Source organism: Balearica regulorum, chromosome 15 (genome assembly GCF_011004875.1).
Source record: "Balearica regulorum gibbericeps isolate bBalReg1 chromosome 15, bBalReg1.pri, whole genome shotgun sequence".
In the NCBI taxonomy this organism is placed as follows: domain Eukaryota; kingdom Metazoa; phylum Chordata; class Aves; order Gruiformes; family Gruidae; genus Balearica; species Balearica regulorum.
Genome location: NC_046198.1, coordinates 14,536,671 through 14,551,906, shown reverse-complemented (window position 1 = coordinate 14,551,906; position 15,236 = coordinate 14,536,671). Strand labels below are relative to the sequence as shown.

General features: G+C 44.1%; 1 protein-coding gene across 1 annotated transcript in view; it reads left to right on the top strand.

Moving 5' to 3' along the window:
• The window catches only part of FAM20C (FAM20C golgi associated secretory pathway kinase), a 60,307-nt gene extending 45,071 nt beyond the window's left edge, over window positions 1–15,236 (top strand). Inside the window, exons 4-10 of the mRNA XM_075767156.1 lie at window positions 1,076–1,168; window positions 2,949–3,064; window positions 11,062–11,242; window positions 11,858–11,967; window positions 13,502–13,583; window positions 13,676–13,735; window positions 14,084–15,236. Coding sequence (XP_075623271.1) covers window positions 1,076–1,168; window positions 2,949–3,064; window positions 11,062–11,242; window positions 11,858–11,967; window positions 13,502–13,583; window positions 13,676–13,735; window positions 14,084–14,336 — 895 coding nt within the window. The 3' untranslated portion in view covers window positions 14,337–15,236. The remainder of the gene's footprint in view (window positions 1–1,075; window positions 1,169–2,948; window positions 3,065–11,061; window positions 11,243–11,857; window positions 11,968–13,501; window positions 13,584–13,675; window positions 13,736–14,083) is intronic.

Sequence of the window (15,236 nt, the reverse complement as noted above, 5' to 3'; positions counted from 1 at the left end):
CAGTCTCGGTAGTCATGGTGGTGGGTGGACACAGCTTTGGGTTCCTAACGAGCCCCATAATTAGAACTTACTGCAAATCCTCTGGAGGTTTGATCTCTGCACCAGCACCACCCCAGAGCCTTTCACGCGACAAGGTCCCGGTGCAGAAGCTGTATTTTAATTGCCAGCCTGTAGCATGGGTGACGCACGAGCTGTCAGCTGGCCACCTGCGACAGCGGGGAATGAGAAAGAGCTTTGTTTTCCTCTTCTGGGGAGCTGTCCTCCCTTGCAGATGCTCTCAGAACAGCTTTTTTTATCTCCCTTTTAAGACTTCAAAATGCAGGTTGAGGAGGGGCCCAGACCTTGTGCTGGTCCACTGCCTGAGGACATGGCCCAAAGGGAGACAAGAGGTTTGCTCCTCTGTTATATAGAGCTTTCTGTTTTCCTTGGAGTTTGGTGTTGCAGCTTTAGCTTTTCTATTTCCATCAGAATGACATTTTTTATTGGTTCTTAAACTGAAGAAACAACAAATTCTGTATCCTCTCTGGAGCACGGTCTTGTTAATGTTCTTTGAAACATGACATGTGTTGTGGCCGTCAAACTGCAATGATCCCATTTCTTCTGAAATGAGAAAAACATGTCACTTTTGGCTCTAAGTAATACAAAGGGAGAGTCATATTTTAGATAGGAGCTGCACGGCTGCCAAAGATGAAAGAAAAATGTTATTACTTTTGGAAATTTCATAATTACAGTTAATGATAATTTAATGAAATGACATTGTCTTCACCGCTATCACTAATGAAATGTTTGAGAGTGATAAAACAGATCTTGTTAAATAGAGTGAGAGTCTTGAGCAGAATCGCTTTGTGACAGCAGCCTGCATGCACAAGTCTTGAATTCCTATTTTTTTTGTTACAGTAGTTTAAAAAAGAAGATAAAATGAAGGCTACATGGCAAATAACGCACATGTGAAGTATTTAAAGGCCTTCCATTAAGCAAACAACGCTGAACTCCTGAATAACATGCTGATGACTGAGTACTGCTCTTTAGAAATGCTAACCCTTCATTAAAACACTTCCCTTGTTTTGCTTTGCAGACAAACCAGAGAACAAGAAACCCCGCCTGACTTTTTTTATTTCTCAGACTATGAAAGACATAATGCAGAAATAGCAGCATTTCATTTGGACAGGCAAGTAAAATGGATTTACATTAAAAGAAAAGTGGAAATATTGTGATAAGTTTCTGCACTTGGCCAGCCCTGTAACTGAATTACTTTGAAAAAAGGGGAAAATGGAACGAAGGTGGGCAAATGCCATGAATAAATGAAATGCCAGGTGATGAAAGGGTAGATTAATAATTAGGAAATGTGACTTGCTCTGGGAATGAGAAACCGGGCAATAAGTAATTCTCAAAAAGAAAGAGAAATGATATTGCAGACAAGCTGAGAAATGAATTTCCCCTGTGATCTTGAAGTGCGTATGGAGAGGACCCATCTCTTGGGGAACACGTCGGATCAGTGTGACGGGAGTCTGGCTCACCCCAGTTAGCTCCAGGGCACGCAAATCCACGCAAGACGTGGGCAATGGTGTGAGTATTCGGAGAGCAATGATTGAGATGGGGAGGGAGTTCTGGTTTCACAGCAGAAAGCCGGGGCCGTCCCGTATCAGGAGCATGTTTAGGCCACAAGTTAGTGGGAAGGAGAGGATGCTGATGGTCATCCCATGCTCCTGTTAGCTGGAAATGTCCCCCCAGGCAGAGTTAGTGCGGGGTACGGTGGATACCGCAAGACTGGGAAGGGACTGCAGCCCTCTCAGCCTGCCCAGGTTAGGAGTGGGAATTAATAATTAGTGATGAATTATTAACAGAATGGCATTTCACAGGCTGAGTTAGAGCTGAAGCATCTTTCACACCCTGAAGTGCCAAGAAACATCCTTCCAAAAGCTTGAACCTTTGGGGCCACAAATTATTTGGGGGTACCTGTAGTTTTGTTGCCTTCTGGGTTGGTGGTCAGGGTAAGGGAACCTGCCAGCGCGTGGCACAGGGTACATGTGCCATTAAGAGCCACCCTGGTCGGATCCTTGAAGGATCTTCCATGTTTTATCTTTGTTGACCTTGGTGTTGATCCCTTCTGCTTTGTATTTTATATTGCCATTTTAAGCAGATGGTGCTATAGGAAAAAAACCATTAATGGAGTTCCTGCAGGGAGGTATGTTAAATATCCACACACTAAGCAGAAAAAGCAGTTGCTGCCCAATGTAGAAAATCTTATCAGCAGATAGTGGACATAAAAATCCCACCTATGGGGAGGCTTTGTATGGGGACTTTGCTCTTTTACTGTATCTAATAGCAATGCTTCGTAGGGAGCTTTTAATGATCTACTAAGGCGGGGAAGTTTGGGGTAGGGAAAGGCTCTTCATCCAGCCTTGGCCTGTGGGAAAATTTTTAGTCTCAGGGAGATTGTTCGGGTTAGTATAAGGGTATTAAAACAGAGAAGAGCAGAAGCAAATAAATCAAACAAATACTAAGACTGTCAGGAGAAAAAAAAGTTACTATTAGATGGTGTTTATGGAGGAAAGAAGCTGAAATCCCATTCCTCAAGTCACTTAAAGATGTGGTGAGCAAAATGCATTTTATAACAATCCTGAAGTGGCACAAAGTCAAAAATAAGTTTCTACTGTCTCTTATTTCTGGATTTCTCTGTATCTTCATTTTTTTCATGGAACAATGTGTCCCCATACTCTTCTGTATTTTGCATCTGCTCCATACTATGTAGACAAATCAGAGTTGATCATATGCAGGACAGATGTTTTAATATATGAAGGATTATCCAGTTTAAAGTTGATGGGCTTTTTACTCCTTAAAGACCACAGATAAATGTGCCTTCAGAATGTAATGAACCTTCCTAAAACCTATCACTATCATTAAATTTTAATCCTTTACATAAACTGTCTCTTTTCTTTCTCTTCCAGGATCCTGGATTTCCGTCGCGTGCCACCGGTTGCAGGTAGACTGGTTAACATGACGAGAGAAATACGAGATGTTACGCGTGACAAGAAACTGTGGAGAACGTTTTTCATCTCACCAGGTAGTCTTGGAAATAACCCTGTATTCTTTCTATCCCGCCGAACATGTACTTAAGGGAACGATATGTAGATTGCTTAATTGCTCAGATATTTCTAATAGAACTGTCTTCTAGACCTTTGAATAAAAATAAATGTGGAGACATAGCCTACAAAGAAGACTTTATTGTTTTGAATTGAGTGCCTTTTCCCCTTGACAAATTATCCACAGAGACAGGCTTTTATGTTCACAAAAGCAAGGTATTCAACAAATGGTTTATGTAGAGCAATTTCTAAAGCAATTTCTTCTGTTGCTCTCAGTTTACCCAAAACCTTATTACTTAGCCCATTAGTTATTTAGACTTTTTTTTTTTTTCTACTGCAATGTGATCCATCACTTCTATTGGTCAGATGCATTTATTTCTCGGTTTTGACTGGAGGACCAAAACCTAATTTTCTCAGAGTCATGTACTTCAGTTTTTATTACAACAGGAGTTTGAAAGAAATCAAGCAAATAGCTGTGTAACATATCCCACTTCCAGCTCCAATTCTCCACTGGGCAGAGGCCAGAGTAGAAGTGACCTGAATTGTTCCCAGTCCTCGTCCTTGCTTTGAGGGCTGACCCCAGGAACCGATACCGTTCTCTATTACTCTTCACTCTTTCACATCATCTGGTGGCCTCAGCCAAGGATGGAGCTCCACCAGGTGGGAATTGTACCAACACGGGGTAAAACCGTGCCCTGCTCACCAGAATATACAGCTGGAATGGGTAAAGATGGGCAAAGGGTGGGAGGAAGCGGTATCATCTCTGTTCAGCATCTGGGGTGCTGAGATGGGAAATTAAGGCTCTGAGTTAAGTACAAAAGTACATCCTGAAGTGTGTTCTTAGAGGAAGAATATGTAGGGAAACGTTCAATTTAAAGCACGTAACCATGTTCCAGTGAGCATAACTCATATTATTTCAGCTGTGCACAAATGTGCTTTGCTGAACTGGGGCTGTGTCTTGTGTACCAGGCAATCTGGGGCAGAAACCTCCGGAGAGCTCTCCCTTGCACTGCGTGTGATTGGCCCGAAGCTCTTTATCCCAGATCCCTGAAGTCAAGATCCAAAGACTTAATTACAGTTTTTCCCAACGTAACTGTAATTTATTGCTGTTAGCTAGAAACAAGAGCCCTGTCATTGCAGAGCTTTCTCTCTTAAAATGTTTATCACACTTTTGTGATCACCAATAAAGTCATTACTATGGCTGTTATTTTTAACTTCATATTTATGTTCAGCTCTGCAGGACACAGTTGAGCAGACAATTATTTATTCCAGTAACTTCACTTGTAAAATACATTACATAATTACAAGAGGTTTCATCCTACCCCGTGGTAGGAGCCCTCCAGTTTTACCTGTGCAGTCGTGGTGACAGTGGTGACAGTGCGTGGTGACAGTGTTCATCAAACCTGATGTGCAGACACTTCTGCGTGCTCCAGCCAGGCTCTTGTGCCTCAGTTGCTTTCTCTCCCTCTCTGTCTCTCTCTCTACTTTTTGTTTTTTGGAGGCAAACAATATCACACACAAAAGATGGCAAAAAAAATCTTGTGACTGTTTGTGGGCACAAGGTACTTCGGCTCATTTGAAATATAAGCCATTTTATTCCCGTTTTAGCAAGTAAGATGGATTAGTAGGTTTGCTTGCTTTTTTAGTCTTCCCAGGTTATATATCAAGGCTTAGGGGTGAACTTGAGTGATTTCTGAGAATTACAAAACTGTACTCAAGTACTGAGCAGCTTACAGCAGCCAGAGCATGGCAATGCAGAGTTAAGGCCGCTGGTTCGGATGAAGATCTTTATCTTGCCATTATGAAATTCCAGTCATCCAAGGGATGATCCAAGCATAATCCTTTATTCAAATTTATTTAGAGGCCTCAGATAAGTTCAATTAAAATATTTGATTAACTATGAATCAGGCTTTTCTGGAGAAGGAAATGCTTAAGCAATTAATTTTTCTTTCAATTTTACATTTCCTAAATCAATGTACTTTGCTTAAATCATGTTGGTTACTTGTCAGAGTTCTTCCCTACAAGTCCCCAGTTTAATTAGTCGGATTTTCATTAACATATGCCCAACCTCCATCTTGTATTTCATACTGACCTTAAAAGGCAGGCATTAATTAATGCTTAATGAAAAAGTAATAAGGGTTCTAAATTAAGCATTTAGAAACAAAGTCACAAACCTCGCAGGCAGCTGAAGCAGCAGATTGCGGGTGGAAAAGGTTAAAAGAGGAGGGTGCTGGGATGAGCCCCGTGGCCTGGGGAGGTGAGGATGGAGAGGGACCAGGGAGCCTGGGGAGGACTGGAAGAAGCTGGCTTGTCCCCTCTGGCAGAAGAGGGGCACCACCGTCAGCTGGTTCTGAGGGAGGACTGGTTACACAGCTGAGCAGTTGAGGTGTGATGTGTAGATGCTTGCGAGAACCAGTCTGCACCCGCGTTAAGCTATGGAGGCCCCCCCGGGACTCCCTTTCAGGTGGCTGTGTCTCTGCATCTCCATCCCCAGCCGTGCTCAGGGACGATTAATGGTCATGGGGACACGCGGCGTCCGCTGGCAATGTATCCCTCTCCGGGCACCCATATACATCTCTTAAAATTAAACGAGCACTAAATGTAATTGATTCTATAGAAAGCTCTTCCCCTCGGGCTGGGAGACCGCTGTTGGCAGTGGAAACCCGCAGAGGGTAAATATCGATGATGCTCATCACTACACCGTGTTACTCCCTGGACCAGCGCGGGGATGTGTTGGAAGAAACCTCACTGCATTTCCACGCAGGGCCACTTCGCTTGTCTCATCAGGCTTGGAAATCGGGGCCAGGAGGGTGCAGGCAGTTCTGGCTCCAGAGCGCGCTGCAGAGCAGCATCCCTTCTTCCAGCGGAAATGGGAATGGCTGCGAGCAGACAGGTCACTTGATGCATTAGGCTGCGTTCGGAGAGAAAGCAGATTGCAGAAAAGTGCACTTCCAGGCAGTTTGGACTAAACATGAGAAATGGAATTAGGTCAGTAATTATTTAAATTAATTTTACATCCTTTGCAGTAGGGCAGACTGCAGTAGCCCTGCTACTCTTACAAATGAATGGTAATTTGCTAGGAAAAAAGAGACATATTAATGATGTCAGCCTTCGTTTTGGAAGTAATTGAGGCAGCAGCTTAAAGAAATCAATGTTACACAGCTAGTAAGCACTATGTTTTTGTTCATATTAACCAATTCCAAGGGATTATGGATTTTTTTTTTCCCCTCTCAGCAAACAATAGCAATTCTGAATTAGCTATTATTTTGAGCAGGTAAAAGAAAGATCTTTTCATGCATTGCTTTAGTAAATATTCAGGATTCTTTCCAGTACTCCAGTTGCACAGGCTTGCTAAATGTCTTCTATTAAGAATCATGCAAATCTCAATAAAAGAATTGCTCTGCCAAGCAATTTGCTTTAAGGTATCTCCACTTGTTCCTTTTCTTCCTGAGAAGAATTATTGTTCAGCTATCGGGATGACGCACAGAAAATGTGCAGACGAGTACACAGGCACTCTGGTTCTTAATTGTTATAATTAGTTGGAGTTTCGATCACCAGACCATGATTTTTGTGTGGATTTCATTACGAATCGTATCCATTCATCCTCAGATAATGAAAATCAGACATTTGCAACACCGTTTGCGATTCTCTTGCCTCTCTAGTGCTTTGAGGAAACAATTCTGGTTTTTAAAGAAGGAGTTTGCATGTGGCAGATTTGCAGCATTTGAACATTTCAGCATATATAAGCATCCCTCCCTTTCTGGTTTACCGGCACTGCTGCTGTTGCCGGTTCTACCCGCTCTCCAGGAGCACAAATTCCTGCGGTCGCTTCTTTTGCAGGTGTACGTAGGGACGGGGGGCTGTACAGAAGCACCTATATCATATGAGAAAGGAACATATGGGCTGAGAAATTTTAACTGGAGGAGAAGGACCACACTCCAGTTAGACCTGGTCTCCCTTTTGCCTTTGATTTTTGCCTTCGAAAAGCCAAACCCTGCTCTTAGCGTGAGATTGCCGGCGAAGCACTGGGCTCGTGTCTCTAGCTGGAAATTCACCCTCAGCCTGCTGCGCAGAATGTGGGTCACCTACTTAGGTTTCAAAGAAAAAGGCTTGCTACGGCACCTTGAAGTCTTAAATGAGAACTGTGTTTTTCTATATTTGGTACCTCTTTTTTTGCTACGTTTTTAAGAAATGTTAAAAATGAATGTTTCCCCAGATAATTCAGGCTGCTTCATCTCACTGCCTATGTATAAGAACTAGGGTAGACATATCAGGATTTCTATTCTGTAGCAATCAAAGCAGTTAATTACTTTAATAGCAACTTGAGATACAGCATCCTTTCACCTCCACTACCCTCAGAAATCACACAGGAGCCATGGACCTAAGTACCCCAGCCCACGGGGAGAATAACAACCGGCAGAAAAAGCTTTGCCATTGAAAGTAACTTCTCACCGAGAAATACATTTGCAGTTTTACCGCAAGTTTGCTGTCTTAACGACAGGACGCATCCTGCCATCGCTCGGAGGACTGGAGTCCCGTTGCAGGCGGTGGGGGCTCTGTGGGAAAATCAGTAGCCGGAGGAGCCCGGCAGGAGCGGGGCTGAACGGCCCGGCGTGGTGCAGGCAGCGCACGTGCCAGCTGTGTCACTCTGCAGCAGCAAATGCCATCGCTGCCCTGGCCCCCGAGCTTTCCTGAAGATTTATCTGGATACGAGTGTGTGATTACTGTCAAATGATTAGTCCCAGTTGCTTTCGTTGACAATACAGACCAGGGTTTCATTGTTCCCAAAGTTAAATTCAGAAGCAAACTATTAAACACAGTATTTATCTTCCCACTGTGCAAAATGCTGTGTTTAATATAATTCCTTTTTTGAAAGGTCAGATTTACATAGTGAGCAGCAGAGGCTGCGATAGCGTGGGAGAGGCATTGCTGGGTCTTTTGCTCTTTAAAAAACAGTTACGGTGGCAGATAACCGAGCATCAGCTTCCCGCTGCCAGGTGGAAGTCAGGTCATAGAAACCCTGGAAGATAAGTTGTCTCAGGCGATCAAGATAAATCTGTATAGGTTCCCTCCCTTCGCAGACGAGCAGGTGATGCTGACACAGCTGAATTGAAGCACCAGCCCCACTGCAGCTTCAGATCACTGGAAACATAAATCCTCGCTGCAGTGCGGGGGGAGCCTTGCCTTCCCACCGAGGCAGCAGACACCTGGGAAGTGAGGGATCTCTTTGTATCTCCCAGCTCCTGTGTGCTGGCCTGCAGCAAAGAGCATCGGTACGTGATTTCTTGTAAATCATCCCTTGGGGCGGCCTGGAATCCCTTTAAATATTTTTTCTGCAATAATTTTTTTTTAAGGGTATAAATCACAGATGTTTTCCCCCAGTTTTTATTGGCCGAGAATATCCCAACCTTCCTAACAGCCCAGCGCGATCCTTCTGTTTGCAGACCATCTGCAGCTGGCAGCGCTGCCCACAGGTGCTTGGACAGCTCTTCGCTTGCATCCTGAATTATGGCAGAAGTTCCCAGGGAGGCATGAAGCCCTCCTGGTTTTGCCAGGATGATCAAAGGCGAAGTTGGGGCACCTGTGTTTGCCCTGCAAAAGCTTTGCCACGTCCATCCTGCCATAGTGTTTTTGAAAAGAAATCTCGAGAGTGGTTGTAGACCGCAGGGCAGCGCGCCCAGGGCTTGCGTTAGGTTGGGTTTGTCTGGATGTTGACTTTACACTTGAGTTTAGACTGAGGAAATGAGGGAGTCCGAAGGAGGGCCACTGAGGTGGTCCTGGAGCTGGTGCATCTGATGGAAGGGGAGAAGCTGAGGGTTTCAGCTTTGTTTAGCCTGGACAAGAGAAGGCAACACCGGTCTGATGACTCTGATGGTAGTGGTGGCCTGAAGATGTAGCTTGGACCAGAGGCCTCCAGAGTCCCTTCCAACCCAAGCTTCCCTAACCACGATTGCTCTTTCCCCATGAGGTTTGTAAAAAGATTTTCAAAACTTCACCTTTAGAGATGTGAGTTATATTACTGAGTTGCTTAAAAGGAAGAATGAGTGAGATTTCTGTTTAGAAATTAATAGATGTATCGTGTGATGAGCAGCACCAAGGTTCACAGGAAATTGCCAAGCCGAGTGGCTTGGTGGTCGAGGACCTGGTCACTTCTTAGCTCATGGGAAGTATTGAACTATTGTTCCTTTAATTAAAATGTGAAGGGACTAAGTATGTCTTATATGTAAGAAAAAGCTTTTAAAATAATTTTTAAGAAAGGGTATTCTGCATGGTAAAACACTTTAAATTACAAAATGAAAGGTACGGACATGCTGAGTGCTCCCTTCCTTCCTTTTGTAATTTCTGTTCTTCATTTTCTCTTCCCTGAAGTACTTTTCTTTCGGTAATTGTCAACGAGGTTTTTGACCGCAGGGTAAATATTTCTGGACTGGGTCAGGACATATTTAACCCGTATGAGCCAGCCCTGTGAATGTCAATATACAGTTCGGGTTGGAGTTGGCCCTCATGAGCCAGTGACAACAGAGGATTTTGAAAAGGCTGCGTCCAGAGTAAAGTAATCACAACTTAGTGGACAAATCTGATGGCCATCGATAGAGGCTTGGAAATGAAGAGCTGAGACAAACTGTCAAGTAGTAACACACCAGCCTTTTAGTCCAATTAGACGATGTAAATCCAAGGTTCGCAGTTGGTCTCGGATAATACGGTTAATTAATATGATCAAAAACATCACGAGACCTTATTTCTCTTCCACGTTCTCCTTCTCCTCCTTCCGCAGTTGCAGCTCCTTGCCCCGTTGCCTCCTGCTATCTCCGTAGCACCGGTATTGCTCCCTGTCCTCTTGACTCGCCGCCTCCCTTGCATTGCCCACCGGCAGCGTGCCATCTCCGCCAGGAGATGAAACCCCCCCGGTTACCTTTCTGAGCCGCGTGGTCTCCTGTGGCAGGCAGAACATCCCCCCCTCTGTTCTACAGCCCTTCCTGCCTCATCTGTACTGAGCCTGCCCGAAGCGGGAGCAGCGCAGATGCAATATTTGAATTTCGAGGCCTTGTGGGGAATGAGGAAACAAGTGACTTCTCAGCTCCACGCGTTACCATAAGGAAAGGGCACGCTCTTCCTCTGGTGACATTTTATCTGCATGAAGCAATGTCAAAAGAGTTGTAGCACATCAACAAGAAGATCAGCATTGTGCTCCTGTTCTTGTTCGTAGTCCAGCGTTGGTGGGGTTTGGGGATGAGCTGCTCCCTCCCACCTCCAGCGAATTCACACGGGAAGGGGGTTCTCGTAAAGAGGTGGGCGTTCCTGTTGGTACAGAAATAAGTGGTGGCAGCTTTGGGGAGGTTTTAAGGTAACAGACGCTCCAAAACCTGCTGCAGGTTCTTTTTCTGTGGTTCTTGGAGTAACGTGATGCGTGGAGGAAGAAATTTGTGTTTGGGATGCGTGCTGACAGAGTTACATCTGTGCTATTCCCACTTCCACACACACCCCCACAGGAGTCTTCATGGTAAACAATTCTCCGTAGTAAAACTGCCGGTTCTTCTCATAGCAGCAAGTAAATGAATGAAATGTTGTTGTCTGTTCTTAAAGAAACAAGCCAAGATTTTGAAAGGTGACTTGATTTTGGGCACGCGCCACTTGTTCAGCTGTGGGATTTGAGGTTCCAGCCTGGGGTAACAAATAGATCCCAAAGGATGTATCAGTCTGGGAAAATGAAAGGAGAAGGGAAAGGATTAAAAAAAAAAAAAATTGGGCTTTTGGAATATGAATAGACTGGAAATAGTAACAGAGAGCTCAGCACAGCGCATGATCCCAGCCCCTGACATGAATGTCTTCCCAGTGGTTTCGGTGGAAGAAAACTATGTGTGGTAATGGGGTTTTGGGTCCGAGATTTATTTCTGCTCATCCATACATCATTGCTTTTATGAATTCTTGAACACTAATTTAAGGGTAGGTTTTAAAACTCTTTTCGTTTCTTTACCAGCCAACAACATCTGCTTCTACGGGGAATGCTCCTACTACTGCTCAACAGAGCACGCCCTGTGCGGAAAACCAGACCAGATCGAAGGCTCTCTTGCTGCTTTCCTACCTGATTTGTCTTTAGCTAAAAGGAAAACCTGGAGAAACCCTTGGAGACGTTCCTACCACAAGCGCAAGAAAGCAGAGTGAGTAGTGGTGAGCAAAGGCTGCGCCAGCTGCGAAGGGCGGGAGGGAGGTAAAGCAGCGCTGCGGTTACTGCCCTTGCCTTATCTAAAGCGTTGAGGCTTAGGAGAGCATCTGCATTTCCTCAGCGGGTCCAGCTCCTGGGAAGGGCCGGAGTACTTACACTTGCAAGGAGCTCCAGCTTATGGTCCTGAACCGGAAAGGACCTTCGATGGCGTAATTCCCTCGTGGCACAGACACCTCCCGTGGTTTTGACAGGATGCAACGGGACCCATCTAAGTCCTGTCAGAGGGAGGAAGATTCACTGCTGTCAGCAGCCCTAACCACGTCTCAAACGTTTTCATTACACGGCTGATGGCGCAGCTGGTCTCCTAAATCTTGAAGCTGTTAGCCAGATAGTTTTCAATCTTGTGATTTTCTTCCTTTTTCATCAGTCACAGTCTTTATTGGTTGCCTGCATTATCGGAAGCAGCCTGAAGAATTTGCTGCCTCTACCTGACCCTGCCCTCAATTGAACATGATACAACAACATCTTTGCAAAATAACTTTTTTTTTTTTTTTTAATACTCAGTAAGCTTTGTATGTCACATAAAATATCAAAATATTGGCTTTTCCAGATGGGAAGTTGATCCAGATTATTGCGAAGAGGTTAAACAAACACCCCCGTATGACAGTGGGACCAGAATTCTGGATATAATGGATATGACAGTTTTTGATTTCCTAATGGGTATGTTTCATCTCTTTCAAAAATTAAATGCAACATTTAATTAGAATAAGAACCATTTCTTTCTACATCGCTCTGCATAGCTCAGCAGTTTGCTAAAGCATGGTTGAAGCTGCATTTACTGTATGTGCCGTTCTAGATGATTATGAGAAAATGCAGATTTACACGGTTACGTATTCCCATCAGTGCAGATTAAAGGAACAAACATGTTCAGAAATGCCGAGTGATGATGAATGCAGGTCAGGCTAGTCTCCTTCGCAACAGTTAAGGGCTTCACAGTTTGCTTCAGTGAGTGCTTTGCCATTGTAACGTGTGGCTCCTGCATCCAAGGGCTGTTCATTATTTTCATTGTTTTTAACCCGTCAGAGGGGAAAGAAAAAAAAAAAAAGTGTCGTGTTGTCACAAAGGCAGCTGTGGTACGTATCAGGAAGTTTTCTGCTGTTTATATAACCTGATGGGAATAAAATAATTATTAACAAGAAGGTAATAGTGACCCATTCCAAGCCTACTCAGTGATTAACACTGAGACATTCTTACATGAACCCTGCTCTGCTGCAGCTAATATACCTGTAAGGTGCCAACATACATACTTGATCCTCGGACACGTGCCAGCATGGACAGCTCTGGCAGTGTCGCTACTGAGATTTCTGCAATAGGCTGCAGCGGGAGAGGCCAAATCACAGCTCAGGAGCCATATGTGGCATCTATAAGTGGCTCAAGACCCCCGCCATGACGACAAAATTCATAGCTTGGCACCAGTACTGTGCGCATGGACCTCAAAAAGCAGATCACGCGTCTGCCTGCCACGGGTGCCCAAAGAGAGCTCTTCAGCTGTACCACTGCAGTAGCATCCCGATCCATATGTTACGGCCGTATTATCCTTTTGGCTTTTCAGGCAGCCAGAAATTTGGACAAAGTTCTTATTTGAGGAAAAAACAAGATGTTTGGTCATGGTTCAAAAAGTTTAATACAATATTAGCAAAGTCATATGGACTAACATCCCTGCTTGAAGGATGCGATTTGCCCTCCCTAAGCTCAGCCTCGCCCCTGGCACACACGTACCACGGCTGCTTTGCACGCCGTGCTGACCGGGGCTGGAGCGGCAGGGCTCCTTTGCACTGATGAAGCTCTGCTGGCTCAGGACATAGCTACCTCACAGAAGACCAGGCTCCTGAAGCTGTTGAGATGCCATCGTCCTCGAGATGGATTTCCTTGGCGCACCGCAGGAGGGGTTGCTGGAGGGTGGGAAGGTTTGTTTTGTCTCTTGATGGGTCCTCTAGACCTTAAGTATAACTCCAGGGAGCTGGAAAAGCTTGGAGGGGCAGAACAGCCCATCCTCCAGGATCGCACACTTTGGGGTTTCCACAGTAGAGGCAATGGAGCTCCGTAGATCCGTTCGTTGCTTTCTCTGCCCTGCAGAGCCGTCGCGGTTGGGGAGTGCTGGGCTTCTCGCTGAACCGTGGCTTTTGTATTGTCCTGGTCTGCCGGCTCAGCAGCAAGCCGAGTGAGAACGGTCTTTTTTCTCTTTATTCCATAGGTAACATGGATCGACATCACTACGAAACCTTTGAGAAGTTTGGAAATGAAACATTTATTATCCACTTAGATAATGGAAGAGGGTAAATACCTTTAATAATCTTTCAGGGGTGGGGGGCAAGAAAAAAGTCTTTAAAACAGCCTTTGTAATATTCTTGCTGTTATCTTTAAATAGGTTTGGAAAATATTCCCACGACGAACTTTCCATATTGGTGCCTTTAAACCAGTGCTGCAGGTACGTTTCATCTTCAGAATCGTGTCCCATTTATTTAGTTGTTTCCACTAATAGGACTGAAATGTTAAGTGAACCCTTTACTGCGTCCCATGGGGAGGTGGAGATGTTACGGTCCTGCCCAGGGAGCCTGACCCGAGCTAGCCCTGAGCACTGGCACGGACACCTCCAGTGCTTTGCTGAGATCGGGACCCTGCGGAAGGGTCTTGCCTGGTTCTTGCCGTTTTGGGTCACACGATAAGGTTCTTACACTATTATTGCTGTGCCGACTATAAGCCTTTTAGCCCTGTCGAGATCGATAGTGATGAAAATACTGATTTTCTTTTTTTTTTTTTCTCCTTTTTCTCTTAGAATAAGGAAGTCTACCTATCTGCGATTACAGTTGTTAGCCAAGGAGGAATACAAACTCAGTGTCTTGATGAAGGAATCTTTACTAAAAGATAAAATAGCTCCCATTCTCTACCAGCCTCACTTGGAGGCGATGGACAGGCGGCTGCGGATTGTCCTCAAGGCTGTTAGTGACTGTATAGAAAAGGATGGTTATGACAATGTGGTTGAAAATGACTTTAACACTGATGTTAACACTGTTACGACCGAGAGGTAGTGAAATCGCAAGACTACGTTTTTACCAGCCAAGTAAAGAAGATTCAAAGAGGAAAAAGAAAAAAAAAAAAAGTCTTGCAAAAGACTGTGTATGCCACTTTGTGAATTCAGTGAATTCAGAAATGAGATATAATTGTTCCCAAAGTAGGTAAAGTGTAGACTCTGCAAAGGATTAGTTCATTAAGAAAAATAAGTCTAATGTGATGCTTTTCATTAGTTCCTAAAGAGAGATTATGAAAAGATTCAGAAAATACTCAGATCATTGCCAGACAACAGTCTGATAGCAAAACACCTCCTGTCCTTTTTGTATAGAAAGGAGGCCTTTACTTAATATTTTGTATTTATATATGGTATATCTATGAAACCCCAGACCTACCTACCAAATTTAACTAAGAGGGACAGCATAGTTTTGTGACTCACACTTTATTTGTGGTGACAGTCCACTTAGTATTTTGTGTTAACCCTTTAAGTGCTCTAATCCACTGTATCTTATTTAAATCGAATGCTTTTTTTTCCCCCCAGCTACTCAGCATTTAAAGGGTTAAGGCATTATGAACTTTTAAAGGCAAAAAATAATAATTATTATTATAATAAATACAGTGGTTACCAGAAGGGAATTTCACTAATTGTGCATTGACAGGAATACTTGAATGTTGGTTTTACAAAGTGATGTAAAATGACAAGTTGTACTATTTGTCCATAACGAGGTGGCAGCTCTTATCTTTCTAGACTATCATAGCTGAGCTGCTACTTTTCAACTTTGCTTTTGATAGTTTTGTGTAAATATATACATATATGGGTAAAAAGCTGCTATCAGCAGCTCTAGGCTTACTTTTGCAGCATTTTTGTGGAATTGTTTGCAACGTGGTAAAAGTGCAATAAAGATATGGCAAAACGTGTA